Below are 15,553 nucleotides of genomic sequence, written 5' to 3'. Positions count from 1 at the left end.
TGTTTTTTCAGCACTTTATTTCTCAACTTCCATCTCATTATTCTGTAGGTTCAACAGCACTTGGGCTGTGTCTAAAACCAAATGAACACAAACAAAGTAAAGCAAGTTTTAGTCCCTTGATTTTAAGAAGCAGTTACTGACTCACCAATGATGGTGAGCATCTTGGAGGCAGTGCTGTTTCTGTCAGTGATGTTGTTGAAGGCCACACAGGTGTACTCCCCATGACTGGCTAAGGTCAGTGGGTCAGTCTCATACACTGAGCCAGTCTCCACCTGGGAGCCATTGAAGAACCAGCTGAACTGGCTGGGAGGCTGAGAGGAGGCAGAGCAGTTGAAGGTCACGATGTATCCTGTCATCGCTATGTCCGGACTCATGATAACAGGTCTCTCTGGACCATCTGGGAAACACAAGACAATGAAGATATTGAATGACATTAGCTATTGGAACTGCCATTAGTGCATTTAACGTGGTTTGACCCCTGCAATACCCAACCATCCCCTTGGCTTTATTACATTGGTGCCAGAAGTGTGATCAAAACCTACCCCTATTCCATTATTATAAATTCCATCCTGCCTTCATTATAGGTCAAATTTAGAATGACATTTGCCGATACGTTTGGTTTTGGGCAATAATAACTACTCACAGTTGACGATCAGTCTGTATTCTGTGCTGGTCATGTTGCTGAGGGGGTTGTAGGCAGAACACTGATAGCCTCCGTTGTCAGAATCCTGGACAGAGTTGAAGTTAAGTGTATTGTTGTTCATAGAGAAGTCTGTTCTGTTATCAGCATACAGAGGCCAGCCGTTCTTCATCCAGTGAATGGAGTAAATGGTTCCAGTGGTCTCACACGTCAGAGTAAACATGTTGTCTGCTATTGGTTGGGCACCCATGACTTTCACCATGGCCATGGAGACTGGTTCTGTGAAGAAAACATCAGTGTCACAATAATATTGACTAAAATCACAATCACTGTATGTTGAATGGCCTAAATCTACATGTACAAGTTACGTTTGGATGACTCCTCAGTCTTACCAATGACAATGAGCATCTTGGAGACAGTGCTGTTTCTGCCAGTGACGTTGTTGAAGGCCACACAGGTGTACTCCCCATGACTGGCTAAGGTCAGTGGGTCAGTCTCATACACTGAGCCAGTCACCACCTGGGAGCCATTGAAGAACCAGCTGAACTGGCTGGGAGGCTGAGAGGAGGCAGAGCAGTTGAAGGTCAGGTTGTGTCCTGTTTCTCCTAATGCTGGTCCTGTTATAACAGGCGCCTCTGGTCCATCTATAATACAAATGACAATCAGCTAGACCCAACATTCCAACAGCATACCACCCTGCATACCACTGCTGGCTTGCTTCTGACGCTAAGCCGGGTTGGTACTGGTCAGTCCCTGGATGGGAGACCAGATGATGCTGGAAGTGGTGTTGGAGGGCCAGTAGGAGGCATTCTTTCCTCTGGTCTAAAAAAATATATCCTAATGCCCCAGGGCAGTGATTGGGGACACTGGCCTGTGTAGGGTGCCATCTTTCAGATGGTACGTTAAACAGGTGTCCTGACTCTCTGAGGTCATTAAAGATCCCATGGCACTTATCGTAAAAGTAGGGGTGTTAACCCCGGTGTCCTGGCTAAATTCCCAATCTGGCCCTCAAACCATCACGGTCACCTAATAATCCCCAGTTTACAATTGGCTCATTCATCCCCCTCCTCTCCCCTGTAACTATTCCTCAGGTCGTTGCTGTAAATGAGGATGTGTTCTCAGTCAATCTACCTGGTAAAATAACTCAGTAGAGGTTATTGGCAAGAAATTCAAAGGTTATCAAAATATGTTAATAGTGTTAGAGGTGGGATTGAAACGTTGACTTTACTACAATATTAATAAGGAAGTTCTCAAAGATTCCACATTAAGCCGTGGGGTTAAAGTTGAACTTTATAGCATTTGTGAACTACACTCTTAGAAATAAAGGTGCTATCTAAAACCATAAAAGGGTTCTTTGGCTGTTCCCATAGAAGAACCATTTGAAGAACCCCTTTTGGTTCGAGATAGAACCGTTTTGGATTCCATGTAGAACCCTTTCCACAGAGGTTCTACATGGAACCCAAAATAGTTCTACCTGGAACCAAAAAGGGTTATCCTATGGGGACAGCCGCAGAACCCTTTTGGAACCCTTTTTTCTATGAGTGTACTCACAGTTGACGATCAGTCTGTAGTTTGAGCTGGTCATGTTGCTGAGGGGGTTGGAAGCAGAACATTGATAGTCTCCGATGTCAGAATCCTGGACATAGTTTAAGGTCAGTGTATTGTTGTTCATAGAGAAGTCTGTTCTGTTGTCAGCATACAGAGGCCAGCCGTTCCTCATCCACTGAATGGAGTAAACCGTTCCAGCGGTGCCACAGGTCAGAGAGAATCTCTCGTTCAGTATTGGCTGGGCTCCAATGACTTTCACCGTGGTCATGGTCACAGGTGCTGTGGAAAGCAGATCAAATGTTTTTTCAGCACTTTATTTCTCAACTTCCATCTCATTATTCTGTAGGTTCAACAGCACTTGGGCTGTGTCTAAAACCAAATGAACACAAACAAAGTAAAGCAAGTTTTAGTCCCTTGATTTTAAGAAGCAGTTACTGGCTCACCAATGATGGTGAGCATCTTGGAGGCAGTGCTGTTTCTGTCAGTGATGTTGTTGAAGGCCACACAGGTGTACTCCCCATGACTGGCTAAGGTCAGTGGGTCAGTCTCATACACTGAGCCAGTCTCCACCTGGGAGCCATTGAAGAACCAGCTGAACTGGCTGGGAGGCTGAGAGGAGGCAGAGCAGTTGAAGGTCACGATGTATCCTGTCATCGCTATGTCCGGACTCATGATAACAGGTCTCTCTGGACCATCTGGGAAACACAAGACAATGAAGATATTGAATGACATTAGCTATTGGAACTGCCATTAGTGCATTTAACATGGTTTGACCCCTGCAATACCCAACCATCCCCTTGGCTTTATTACATTGGTGCCAGAAGTGTGATCAAAACCTACCCCTATTCCATTATTATAAATTCCATCCTGCCTTCATTATAGGTCAAATTTAGAATGACATTTGCCGATACGTTTGGTTTTGGGCAATAATAACTACTCACAGTTGACGATCAGTCTGTATTCTGTGCTGGTCATGTTGCTGAGGGGGTTGTAGGCAGAACACTGATAGCCTCCGTTGTCAGAATCCTGGACAGAGTTGAAGGTAAGTGTATTGTTGTTCATAGAGAAGTCTGTTCTGTTATCAGCATACAGAGGCCAGCCGTTCTTCATCCAGTGAATGGAGTAAATGGTTCCAGTGGTCTCACACGTCAGAGTAAACATGTTGTCTGCTATTGGTTGGGCACCCATGACTTTCACCATGGCCATGGAGACTGGTTCTGTGAAGAAAACATCAGTGTCACAATAATATTGACTAAAATCACAATCACTGTATGTTGAATGGCCTAAATCTACATGTACAAGTTACGTTTGGATGACTCCTCAGTCTTACCAATGACAATGAGCATCTTGGAGACAGTGCTGTTTCTGCCAGTGACGTTGTTGAAGGCCACACAGGTGTACTCCCCATGACTGGCTAAGGTCAGTGGGTCAGTCTCATACACTGAGCCAGTCACCACCTGGGAGCCATTGAAGAACCAGCTGAACTGGCTGGGAGGCTGAGAGGAGGCAGAGCAGTTGAAGGTCAGGTTGTGTCCTGTTTCTCCTAATGCTGGTCCTGTTATAACAGGCATCTCTGGTCCATCTATAATACAAAAGACAAGCAGCTAGTCCCAACATCTGACTGTCACTCAATAGAGGTTATTGGCAAGACGTTCAAAAGTCATCAAAATATGTTAATAGTGTTAGAGGTGGGATTGAAACATTTACATTGTGTCACGACTTCTACCGGGGGGTAACTCCTCTCCCTGTTCGGGCGGCGCTCTGCGCTCGGCGTCGCTGGTCTACTAGCCACTACCGATCCCTTTTTCTTTTTCTGGTTGTTTTGTCTGTGTTTCTTTTCACACCTGGTTTTCAATTGCTTTGATTTCTGTGGGTATATAGGGCAGCTGTTACCTGCCGTAATTCGTGCAGGATTAGACTTGTGTGTATTGCGTTCGATGGTATTTGATGTTTGTTGTTTTTTCGCATTTACGCACGTGTATGTAAAGTGTCGGAACTGTGTTAGTTCCTCCGTGTGTTTGCACGATTATTCGAGAGCGTAGTTTTGGGATTTTTGTTCTGTGCCATTTGCATTGCTGGACTATTATTAAACACGCTCCTCAGACATCCCTGCTCTCCTGCGCCTGACTCCTACACCTCTCACCAAGACGCATGTTATCACAGAATCCTGCACCAATATAATTATGGAGTCAGCAGGAGCGGACGCACTTCCAGGGTCCGTGGAGGAGCGAGTTCAACACCACACGGCAGTGTTACACCGACTGGGGACCGCCATGGATCAGGTGATGGCGAAGATGGAGAGATGGGAGAGAGGTGGCCTTCCCACACCGTTATCAGCTACACCCCAACCAGTACCACTACCCTCTCCTTCATTGCCTGAGCACAGTGGAATTCGACTCGCCCTCCCGAGGGAGTATGATGGGACGGCGGCCGGGTGCCAGGGCTTCTTACTCCAGATGGACCTATACCTGGCGACCGTTCGTCCGGCTCCTTCGGGGGGTGAGAGCGTGAACGCCCTCGTCTCCTGCCTCGCAGGTAAAGCCCTGGAGTGGGCCAACGCGGTGTGGAACGATCCTGACTCTGCGAGGGACCACTACCCAGAGTTCACCCGCCGCTTTCGGGCCGTGTTTGATCACCCACCTGAGGGTCGAGCGGCGGGTGAACGGCTGTTCCATCTGAGGCAGGAGAGGAGGAGTGCTCAGGACTTTGCTCTAGAGTTCCGGACCTTGGCCGCTGGCGCGGGATGGAACGACAGGGCCTTGATCGATCACTATAGGTGTAGTTTGCGTGAGGACGTCCGTAGGGAGCTGGCCTGTAGAGACACCACCCTGTCCTTGGACCAATTGATCGACATGTCCATTCGGTTGGACAACTTGCTGGCGACCCGCGGACGTCCAGATCGGGCTCTGTCAGTTCCATCTCCCAGCTCCACCACTCCAACACCCATGGAGCTAGGAGGTGCTTCAGCGAGGGCGACCGGAGGAGGGGGCCTTTCCTGTGCCAGCTGTGGTCGCAGAGGGCACACTGCTGACCGGTGCTGGGGGGGCCCCCCCGGGAGTCGAGACGCCAGGCCGAGCACTGCCCGGACACCTCAGGTGAGTCGGCACCAGGCTCACCCAGAGCCCCCTGTTGGTCACGTGTATGTATGGATTGTTTTTCCTAAATTTTCCCCTCTTTCCCGGCATAAGGCGCTAGTAGATTCAGGCGCGGCGGGGAATTTTATTGACCGCGGTTTAGCGAACAGGTTAGGGATTCCCCTTGTTCAGCTGGATAAACCCTTCCCAGTGCACGCCTTAGATAGCCGACCATTAGGGTCAGGGCTAGTCAGGGAGGCCACGGCTCCACTGGATATGGTTACGCAGGAGGGTCATGAGGAGAGAATTAGTCTCTTCCTCATTGATTCTCCTGCGTTTCCGGTGGTGTTGGGGATCCCCTGGTTGGCCCGTCACAACCCCAGGATTTCGTGGCAACAGAGGGCTCTACAGGGGTGGTCGGAGGAGTGCTCAGGCAGGTGTGTAGGAGTTTCCATCGGTGCTACAACGGTGGAGAGTCCAGACCAAGTCTCCACCGTGCACATTCCCTCAGAATATGCCGATTTGGCTATCGCCTTCTGTAAAAAGAAGGCGACCCAATTACCACCTCATCGACGAGGGGATTGTGCGATAAATCTCCTGGTAGGCGCTGCACTTCCCAGGAGTCACGTGTATCCCCTGTCACAGGAGGAGACGGTGGCTATGGAGACATACATATCGGAATCTCTGGGGCAGGGGTTCATTCAGCCCTCCATCTCACCTGCCTCCTCGAGTTTCTTTTTTGTGAAGAAGAAGGAGGGTGGTCTGCGTCCGTGCATTGACTATAGAGGTCTAAATTCCATCACGGTGGGGTATAGTTACCCGCTACCTCTCATTGCCACGGCGATTGAGTCATTTCACGGAGCACGGTTTTTCACAAAACTGGATCTCAGGAGTGCATATAACTTGGTGCGTATCCGGAAGGGAGATGAGTGGAAGACGGCGTTTAGTACCACATCCGGCCATTATGAGTACCTCGTCATGCCGTACGGGTTGAAGAATGCTTCAGCAGTCTTCCAATCTTTTGTGGATGAGATTCTCAGGGATCTGCACAGTCAGGGTGTGGTGGTTTACATCGATGATATTCTGGTCTATTCCGCTACACGGGCCGTGCATGTGTCTCTGGTGCGCAGGGTACTTGGGAGACTGTTGGAGCATGACCTGTACGTCAAGGCTGAGAAATGCTCGTTCTTCCAACAGGCCGTCTCCTTCCTTGGATATCGCATTTCCACATCGGGGTTGGTGATGGAGGATGACCGCATTGCAGCCGTGAGTAATTGGCCGACTCCAACCACGGTAAAGGAGGTGCAGCGGTTCTTAGGGTTTGCCAACTACTACCGGAGGTTTATCCGGGGTTTTGGGCAGGTGGCTGCGCCCATTACGTCACTGCTGAAGGGGGGGCCGACGCGTCTGGGGTGGTCGGCTGAGGCGGACAGGGCTTTTGGTCGACTGAAGGCTCTTTTTACCTCGGCTCCGTGCTGGCGCATCCGGACCCCTCTTTGGCATTTATAGTGGAGGTGGACGCATCCGAGGCTGGGGTTGGAGCCGTGCTCTCCCAGCGCTCGGGTGCGCCACCGAAGCTCCGCCCCTGTGCTTTCTTTTCTCAGAAGCTCAGCCCGGCGGAGCGAAACTATGACGTGGGGGATCGGGAGCTGCTAGCTGTTGTCAGAGCCCTGAAGGTGTGGAGACATTGGCTTGAGGGGGCCCAGCACCCTTTCCTCATCTGGACTGACCACCGTAATCTAGAGTACATTCGGGCAGCGAGGAGACTGAACCCTCGTCAGGCAAGGTGGGCCATGTTTTTCACCCGATTTAGGTTTACCATCTCCTATAGACCAGGCTCCCAGAACACTAAGGCAGACGCACTGTCCCGACTATATGATACGGAGGAGCGGGCCATTGATCCTGCGCCCATCCTCCCGGCTTCTTGTCTAGTGGCACCTGTAAGGTGGGAGGTGGACGCAGACATTGAGCGAGCATCGCGTGTTGAGCCCACTCCACCACAATGTCCAGCGGGACGGGTGTATGTTCCGCTGGAGGTTAGAGACAGGTTAATTTGGTGGGCTCACACATCCCCCTCCTCTGGTCATCCGGGGATTGGGAGGACGGTGCGATGTCTTAGTGGGAAGTACTGGTGGACCACTTTAGCCAAGGACGTGAGGGTTTATGTGTCCTCTTGCTCAGTGTGCGCTCAGTGCAAGGCTCCTAGGCACCTGCCCAGAGGGAAGTTACAACCCCTTCCCGTTCCACAGCGGCCTTGGTCACACCTGTCGGTTGACTTCTTGACCGATCTGCCACCGTCACAGGGCAACACCACAATCCTGGTCGTTGTGGATCGGTTTTCTAAGTCCTGTCGTCTCCTCCCTTTGCCCGGTCTCCCTACGGCCCTACAGACGGCGGAGGCCCTGTTTACTCACGTCTTCCGGCACTACGGGGTGCCTGAGGATATTGTTTCTGATCGGGGTCCCCAGTTCACGTCCAGGGTGTGGAAGGCTTTCATGGAACGTTTGGGGGTCTCGGTCAGCCTGACCTCTGGGTTTCACCCCGAGAGTAATGGGCAGGTGGAAAGAGTGAACCAGGATGTGGGTAGGTTTCTGCGGTCGTATTGCCAGGACCGGCCAGGGGAGTGGGCGAAGTACATCCCCTGGGCGGAGATGGCCCAGAACTCACTCCCCCACTCCTCTACGAACCTGTCGCCCTTCCAATGTGTGTTGGGCTATCAGCCGGTCCTGGTACCATGGCATCAGAGCCAGACCGAGGCTCCTGCGGTGGACGATTGGGTGAAACGCTCAAGGGAAACCTGGGAGGCCGCCCATGGGTACCTTAAACGGGCCGAAGCACGGCAGAAGGCCAGTGCCGACCGCCATCGCAGCGAGGCCCCGGTGTACACACCGGGGGACCGGGTCTGGCTCTCGACCCGAAACCTGCCCCTCCACCTGCCCTGCCGGAAGCTGGGTCCGCGGTTTGTGGGGCCATTCAAAGTCCTGAGGAGAATAAACGAGGTGTGTTATAGGTTACAGCTCCCCCCGTATTACCGTATTAACCCCTCGTTTCATGTGTCTCTCCTCAGGCCGGTGGTGGCTGGTCCGCTTCAAGAAGATGAGGTGCGGGAGGTCCCTCCGCCCCCCCTGGACATCGGGGGGGCGCCGGCGTATGCAGTTCGGTCCATACTGGACTCGAGGCGTCGGGTGGGGGGTCTTCAGTACCTCGTGGACTGGGAGGGGTACGGTCCGGAGGAGAGATGCTGGGTGCCGGTGGAGGACGTACTGGATCCTCCTATGCTAAGGGAGTTTCACCGCCTCCATCCGGATCGCCCTGCGCCTCGTCCTCCGGGTCGTCCTCGAGGCCGGCGTCGACGCGCTGCGGGAGCCGCGCGTCAGGGGGGGGTACTGTCACGACTTCTACCGGGGGTAACTCCTCTCCCTGTTCGGGTGGCGCTCGGCGCTCGGCGTCGCCGGTCTACTAGCCACTACCGATCCCTTTTTCTTTTTCTGGTTGTTTTGTCTGTGTTTCTTTTCACACCTGGTTTTCAATTGCTTTGATTTCTGTGGGTATATAGGGCAGCTGTTACCTGCCGTAATTCGTGCAGGATTAGACTTGTGTGTATTGCGTTCGATGGTATTTGATGTTTGTTGTTTTTTCGCATTTACGCACGTGTATGTAAAGTGTCGGAACTGTGTTAGTTCCTCCGTGTGTTTGCACGATTATTCGAGAGCGTAGTTTTGGGATTTTTGTTCTGTGCCATTTGCATTGCTGGACTATTATTAAACACGCTCCTCAGACATCCCTGCTCTCCTGCGCCTGACTCCTACACCTCTCACCAAGACGCATGTTATCACACATTGACTTTACTACAATATTTAAAAAGGAAGTTCTCAAAGATTCCACATTAAGCCTTGGGGTTAAAGTTGAACTTTATAGCGTTTGTGAACTACACTCTTAGACAAAAATGTGCTATCTAAAATCATAAATGGGTTCTTTAGCTGTTCCCATAGAAGAGCCCTTTGAAGAACCCCTTTTGGTTCTAGGTAGAACCGTTTTGGGTTCCATGTAGAACCCTTTCCACAGAGGGTTCTACCTGGAACCAAAAAGGGTTATCGTATGAGGACAGCCGCAGAACCCTTTTGGAACCCTTTTTTCTATGAGTGTACTCACAGTTGACGATCAGTCTGTAGTTTGAGCTGGTCATGTTGCTGAGGGGGTTGGAAGCAGAACATTGATAGTATCCGATGTCAGAATCCTGGACATAGTTGAAGGTCAGTGTATTGTTCATAGAGAAGTCTGTTCTGTTGTCAGCATACAGAGGCCAGCCGTTCCTCATCCACTGAATGGAGTAAACCGTTCCAGCGGTCTCACAGGTCAGAGAGAATCTCTCGTTCAGTATTGGCTGGGCTCCAATGACTTTCACCGTGGTCATGGTCACAGGTGCTGTGGAAAGCAGATCAAATGTTTTTTCAGCACTTTATTTCTCAACTTCCATCTCATTATTCTGTAGGTTCAACAGCACTTGGGCTGTGTCTAAAACCAAATGAACACAAACAAAGTAAAGCAAGTTTTAGTCCCTTGATTTTAAGAAGCAGTTACTGACTCACCAATGATGGTGAGCATCTTGGAGGCAGTGCTGTTTCTGCCAGTGACGTTGTTGAAGGCCATACAGGTGTACTCCCCATGACTGGCTAAGGTCAGTGGGCCAGTCTCATACACTGAGCCAGTCTCCACCTGGGAGCCATTGAAGAACCAGCTGAACTGGCTGGGAGGCTGAGAGGAGGCAGAGCAGTTGAAGGTCACGATGTGTCCTGTCATTGCTATATCTGGACTAGTTACATCAGGTTTCTCTGGTCCATCTGTTAAAACAAGACAGTATGGTTAGCCTTATGGTCTTACTATTTTGTCAAAGAATAGTAAGTATGTAGCCTTAGAACAGCTCATAGGTGCAGGAGCCTATATCTTGTTAATGTTGCATGTTGCAGTTTGATGTATAAGTACATCCCCTGGACAGGACACTATTTTTTTACAGGCCCTTACCCCCAATATATCTCCTCAGTGCTGAGTGCCAAGTAAAGACACATTGGGTCCCATTCTTACAGTCGTTGGTATGACTCATCCAGGGATCAAGCTCCCAGTGGTGGAAAAATAACCCAATTGTCATACTCAAGTAAAAGTGAAAGTCATCCAGTAAAAAAACTACTTGAGTAAAAGTCTAAAAGTATTTGGTTTTAAATCTACTTAAGTATCAATTGTAAATGTGATTGCTAAAATATGCTTCAACTTCATAGGGCTAGGCCCCTTTTTTGTCAATTTCCACCTGAATGACCTGCCCAGAGTAAACTGCCTGTTGCTCAGGCCCTGAAGCCAGGATACGCATATAATAGGTACCATTGGAAAGAAAACACTTTGAAGTGTTTAGAAATGTGAAACTAATGTAGGAAAATATAACACAATAGATATGGTAGGAGAAAAGACAAAGACAAACCAACCGGAATTTCTTTACTTTTTAGAGACTCATAAAGGTCATATTGACAATTAGCTCCCTGGATGCAATTCCTATGGCTTCCACAGGGTGTCAGCAGTGTATGTTCAAGGTTTCAGACTTGTAATTTCAAAAACGAATAAGAAATATCAGTTTTAGTACAGGGACACAGTCTTGGAAATTCGTGTTTGCGCGTGCCATGAAGACAGGATGCACCTGCTAAAATCGATTTCCTATTGAACATTCTTCTTTCCGTAAGAAATATTATAGTTTGATTACTTTTTAGGGTATCTGAGGAGTGAATATAAATGTATTTTGACTTGTTGAAACAAAGTTTAGGGGTAGATTTTTGGATTCTTTTCTCTGCATGTGGAACGAGTGGATTACTCAAATCGATGGCGCCAACTAAACTGACTTTTTGGGATATAAAGAAGGATTTTATCTAACAAAACAACTCTACATGTTATAGCTGGGACCCTTTGGATGACAAATCAGAGGAAGATTTTCAAAAAGTAAGTAAATATTTAATCGCTATTTGTGAATTTCTGAAACCTGTGCTGTGGAAAATATTTTTTTTGTCGGGCGCCATCCTCAAACAATTGCATTTCATGTTTTTGCTGTAATAGCTACTGTAAATCGAACAGTGCAGTTAGATTAACAAGAATTAAAGCTTTCAACCGATGGAAGAATATGTTAACAAACCAGACGGGACGATTTTCTTGTTTAAAAATATTGCAGATAGCCAGGGGCAAACTCAAACATCATGTACAAACCAGGCATTTGTGTTTAGTGAGTCCACCAGATCAGTGGCAGTAGGGATGACCAGGCATGTTCTGTTGATAAGTGCATGAATTGTACCATTTCTCTGTCCTGCTTAGCATTCAAAATGTAACAAGTACTTTCGGGTGTCAGGGAAAATGTAAGGAGTAAAAAGTACATCATTTTATTTAGGATTGTAAGGAGTAAAAAGTACATCATTTTATTTAGGATTGTAGTGGAGTAAAAGTTGTCCAAAATATAAATAGTAAAGTAAAGTACAGATACCCCAAAAAACGACATAAGTACTACTTTAAAGTATTTTTTACTTAAGTACTTTACACCTCTGCAAGCTCCCAACCTTCTAATCTCAGGGCGGATACTCTAACTACAAGGCCACTGAATTGGTTTTATCAGACAAAGATGACCAGCTCTTGTAATACTCACAGTTCACCACAAGCTTGTAAGTCATGCTGGTCTTGTTACTGACAGCATTAAAGGCCTCACAGAGATATTCTCCACTGTCAGAAAACTGGATTGGGTTGATAACCATTGTCTTGTTGTCCGTAGAGAAGAATGTTCTGTTGTTTAGGGAGATGACCTGGCCGTTAATCAACCAGTGAATGTAGTCTACAGGTCCAGTCACCTCACACCGCAGAGTGAACGACTGATCCAGTATTGGTGGCTTCCCATCACGGTTCAACGAAACCGCTGATATCGGCTCTATGGTGAAAAGAAGAGGAGGAGTACTTCACTCGATTGGTGGAAAAAATACCGTGATATAACATTGTATTCATAACCATCAATAGTCAAATATTCACTACCAACTATACGACATTTCGTAACGATGAATGTTGCCTCACCCACGATCTTTATCATTGTGGTAATGGTGGCGTATCGGAGTGTGACATTGTTGTGGGCTAAGCAGGTGTAACTTCCTGTCTGGTTCTCCCTGGTGTTCTGCAGGCTCAGCTGTGGACTTTGCTCGTTGAGGAACACCCCATTAAACCTCCACTTGTAGGACACAGCGGGTTTGGACTGAGCGGAGCAGGACAGAGTGATGACAGAGCCCATCATGTAGGCTGTATGTCCTATGATCATCTCAGGAACTACCATCATGGTGAGTTTACTTGGGCCATCTATGGGAGGAACGAATAACAATGAAGTGTTGGGTAAACATTACCTAGAATATGTTACCGTCCTGCTCTATTGTGCAAGCTGAGGAACTAAACACAGTGTACTCATGATCCATGCAAATAATGACCTGGATCATGTGGACACGGAGGAATGATTTGGGATGAAAATAGGCATATTACATCATTGCATAGAATGCTGGCTCTCAATGACAAGGTACAATCCATGTCTGTTGTGTATGACTCATGTGTACTGCATACTCTGACACTCACATCTAACATTGAGGCCAATGGGCTGGCTGGTGCCATTGCTGATTCCATTGATGACCTCACATCTGAACGGCCCTTCATCGTATCGTGTCACACTGACTATGGAGAGAGTGCTGTTCCCAACACCAAGCTGAACTCGGTCACTGGCTGCAACCTCTGAGCTGCCATTCATCCAGCGGTAGGAGAGGGAGGTACCAGAGGAGACGGAGCAGGTGAAAATAGCAGTGTCGTTTAATTCCACTAGATCAGTGGCGTTGGCTCTTAGAGTCACGTTTGAAATGGGCTCTGTGGGTGAGAGAGTAGATGGCAGTCAAGATAAGATGGATGTGTCTCAAGAAAGGGTTTTGTGTGTGTTACTGAATTACAACCATATAGTTGCTATTTCTTTCACACTGTAACACTTGTTTTGGAAATCAATCTAAATATGCTATTTTGTTTACTTATCATAAAGACCAGGTTTCGTGATTGAGCCCTGTTAAGCCCTTAGTGTCTTTGAAAACGTAAAATGTATTGTGTACGTCTTATCTGAAATTGAAAAGAACAGTTTGCTCATACTCTGTGATCTGTATAAGGTATTATGAAGGTCAACTTCACTATAGGTTCAGAAAACATAGACATTTTTAAGAGTTAGCTTTCCATGTCAGGAAAATTACTTTTATTATTATGACAGAGATTAATCATTGATAGATAATGTATTTGCATCAGTGGAGGCTGCTGAGGGGAGAACGGCTCATAATAATGGCTGGAATGGAATGGTATCAAAAACATGGTTTTCATATGTTTGATACCATTCCATTCACTTCATTACACTCAATTCCAGCCATTATTATTAGCTGTCCTTCCCTTGTCAGCCTCCTCTGATGTGCAAGCATGTTTGCATGTGAACCTGCGTGCAAGTAAGTATGTGAATGGGCAAGTAAGTGTGCAGGTGAGCATGTGTGCGAGGAAGTGACCGTGTGTGCCATTGAGAGGGAGTCGACCATCATAGAAAGCTAAACAGACAGGCAGAGGTCAGTTCCTTACCCTGGACAGACAAGGTCACCACAGCGGTCAGGACTGGCTCCATTCCCTGCACGGTATACAGACCTGAGTCGTTGAGTTGGAGAGAGCTTATGGACAGCTCTGCGGAGGAGCGGTTGAATGAGACTCTGCCTTGATAACTTGTACTCACAATACTGCCACCAGGATAGAAAAGTACAATGGTTGTAGTTTCATATGACCAGGTCCCTATGTTGATGGAGCTTTCGGGAACAACGTTCAGGGTGACATTACTGCCCACAGCTAAGGGGTTCATCGAGGGAACCACCACCTGGCCAGAGACATCTAGAAGAGGATGGATTGATGAGTTTAGTTCATATTTTGAGATATTATTAATCCGTACAAAATTCTTTAAAGTCCTTTAAATATTTTAATTGAAATTAATCAAATCTTCAGACTATGTCACTTTAACAGAAATATAAGCTTTTGTTTTCAAATTAGTGTCTTCAAGTTGAACGCACAATTTACAACATGACCTAGTATCTATGTCTAATGTCTACTCTAGACATTGGTTGGTTTTCAATGTCAAATAAATAGAAACCTTCATCTTTCTGACTTGATACTGTTTGACTGAAGTGCATCAACCAAACAGAGACATTTGAACAACCTGTTACTTATCTAACAAAGCGTGTGTGACTTATTGCACAAATAAGCATCAATATATTTCCAGAACGAGCTTATCATCCAACGTACCTGTAGTGAAGTTGAGCAGCACCAGGATGAGAACCCACACCAGAGGATGGTCCATAGTTCTGCCACTTATCAAACACCACGGATCAGAAGTGAACGGGACACTTTCCTATGAACCAAATGACTGTCCAGACTTCTTGATAAATCCAAACATGTCGATACTGCACAGTCACAGTCTCCTCTCAATCAGCAAATATTTATTCAGGGTAATGTAATGGTGCTGGAGTCAGGTGGTGCAAACGTACCTACCCACCCTACCTGTCGCCAGAACACACACACACACACACACCTACCCAACTACCCACGCCCTGGTATGCCCACATACATTTTTCCCACTGTGTTTTTTGTTGACACACAGGCTTGTTTTCATGGTTTACTGTAAATCTGATCAACTCTGTCTTTCCTATACAGGTCCTGGGAGAAGGCTGGATGGTACATGGCCAATGAGGCCGGGGATAGGTCCTCTGATGCTGTCGAAACTCATTATCCATCCACAGCGGCTGAGGCAACGTGGGCTCATAAGACACTGTTCCCATTGAACCTGTCAAGAAAACACTTTCAGTGCCGTGAAAAGTATTTGCCCCTTTTCTGATTTTCTATATTTTTGCATAGTTTTGATATTGAATGTTATCAGATCTTCAACCGAAACCCAATTTTAAAAAAGGGAACCTGAGTTTACAAATAACAAAATAAATTGATACTTATTTTATTTATTTAATTTAAAAAGATGAAAAAGTAATTGCTCCTTTACACTCAATAACTGGTTGTGCCACCTTTAGCTGCAATGACTCCAACCAAACGCTTCCTGTAGTTGATCAGTCTCTCACCTCGTTTTGGAGGAATTTTGGCCCACTCTTCCATCCAGAACTGCTTTAACTCAGAGACCTTTTGGAGTTTTCAAGCATGAACTGCTCGTTTCAAGTCCTGCCACAGCATC

At 47.3% G+C, this 15,553-nt stretch overlaps 1 protein-coding gene across 1 annotated transcript; it reads right to left on the bottom strand.

Annotated features, from left to right (window-relative positions):
• Window positions 1-15: 15 nt before the first annotated feature.
• On the bottom strand, window positions 16-14,103 carry LOC139384988 (hemicentin-1-like). Its single transcript, XM_071129953.1, has 14 exons — window positions 13,912-14,103; window positions 12,892-13,173; window positions 12,349-12,624; window positions 11,933-12,208; window positions 9,852-10,103; window positions 9,415-9,687; window positions 3,519-3,770; window positions 3,130-3,405; window positions 2,632-2,883; window positions 2,192-2,467; window positions 1,033-1,284; window positions 644-919; window positions 146-397; window positions 16-71 (listed from the first exon to the last, which is right to left on the bottom strand). Exons 1-14 carry the CDS (start codon window positions 13,952-13,954, stop codon window positions 16-18), a joined length of 3,294 nt encoding a protein of 1,097 aa, XP_070986054.1. The 5' UTR covers window positions 13,955-14,103.
• Window positions 14,104-15,553: the final 1,450 nt, after the last annotated feature.

The sequence above is a fragment of the Oncorhynchus clarkii genome, chromosome 3, assembly GCF_045791955.1.
Source record: "Oncorhynchus clarkii lewisi isolate Uvic-CL-2024 chromosome 3, UVic_Ocla_1.0, whole genome shotgun sequence".
Taxonomy (NCBI): Eukaryota; Metazoa; Chordata; class Actinopteri; order Salmoniformes; family Salmonidae; genus Oncorhynchus; species Oncorhynchus clarkii.
This window is presented reverse-complemented; position numbering and strand designations above follow the sequence as displayed.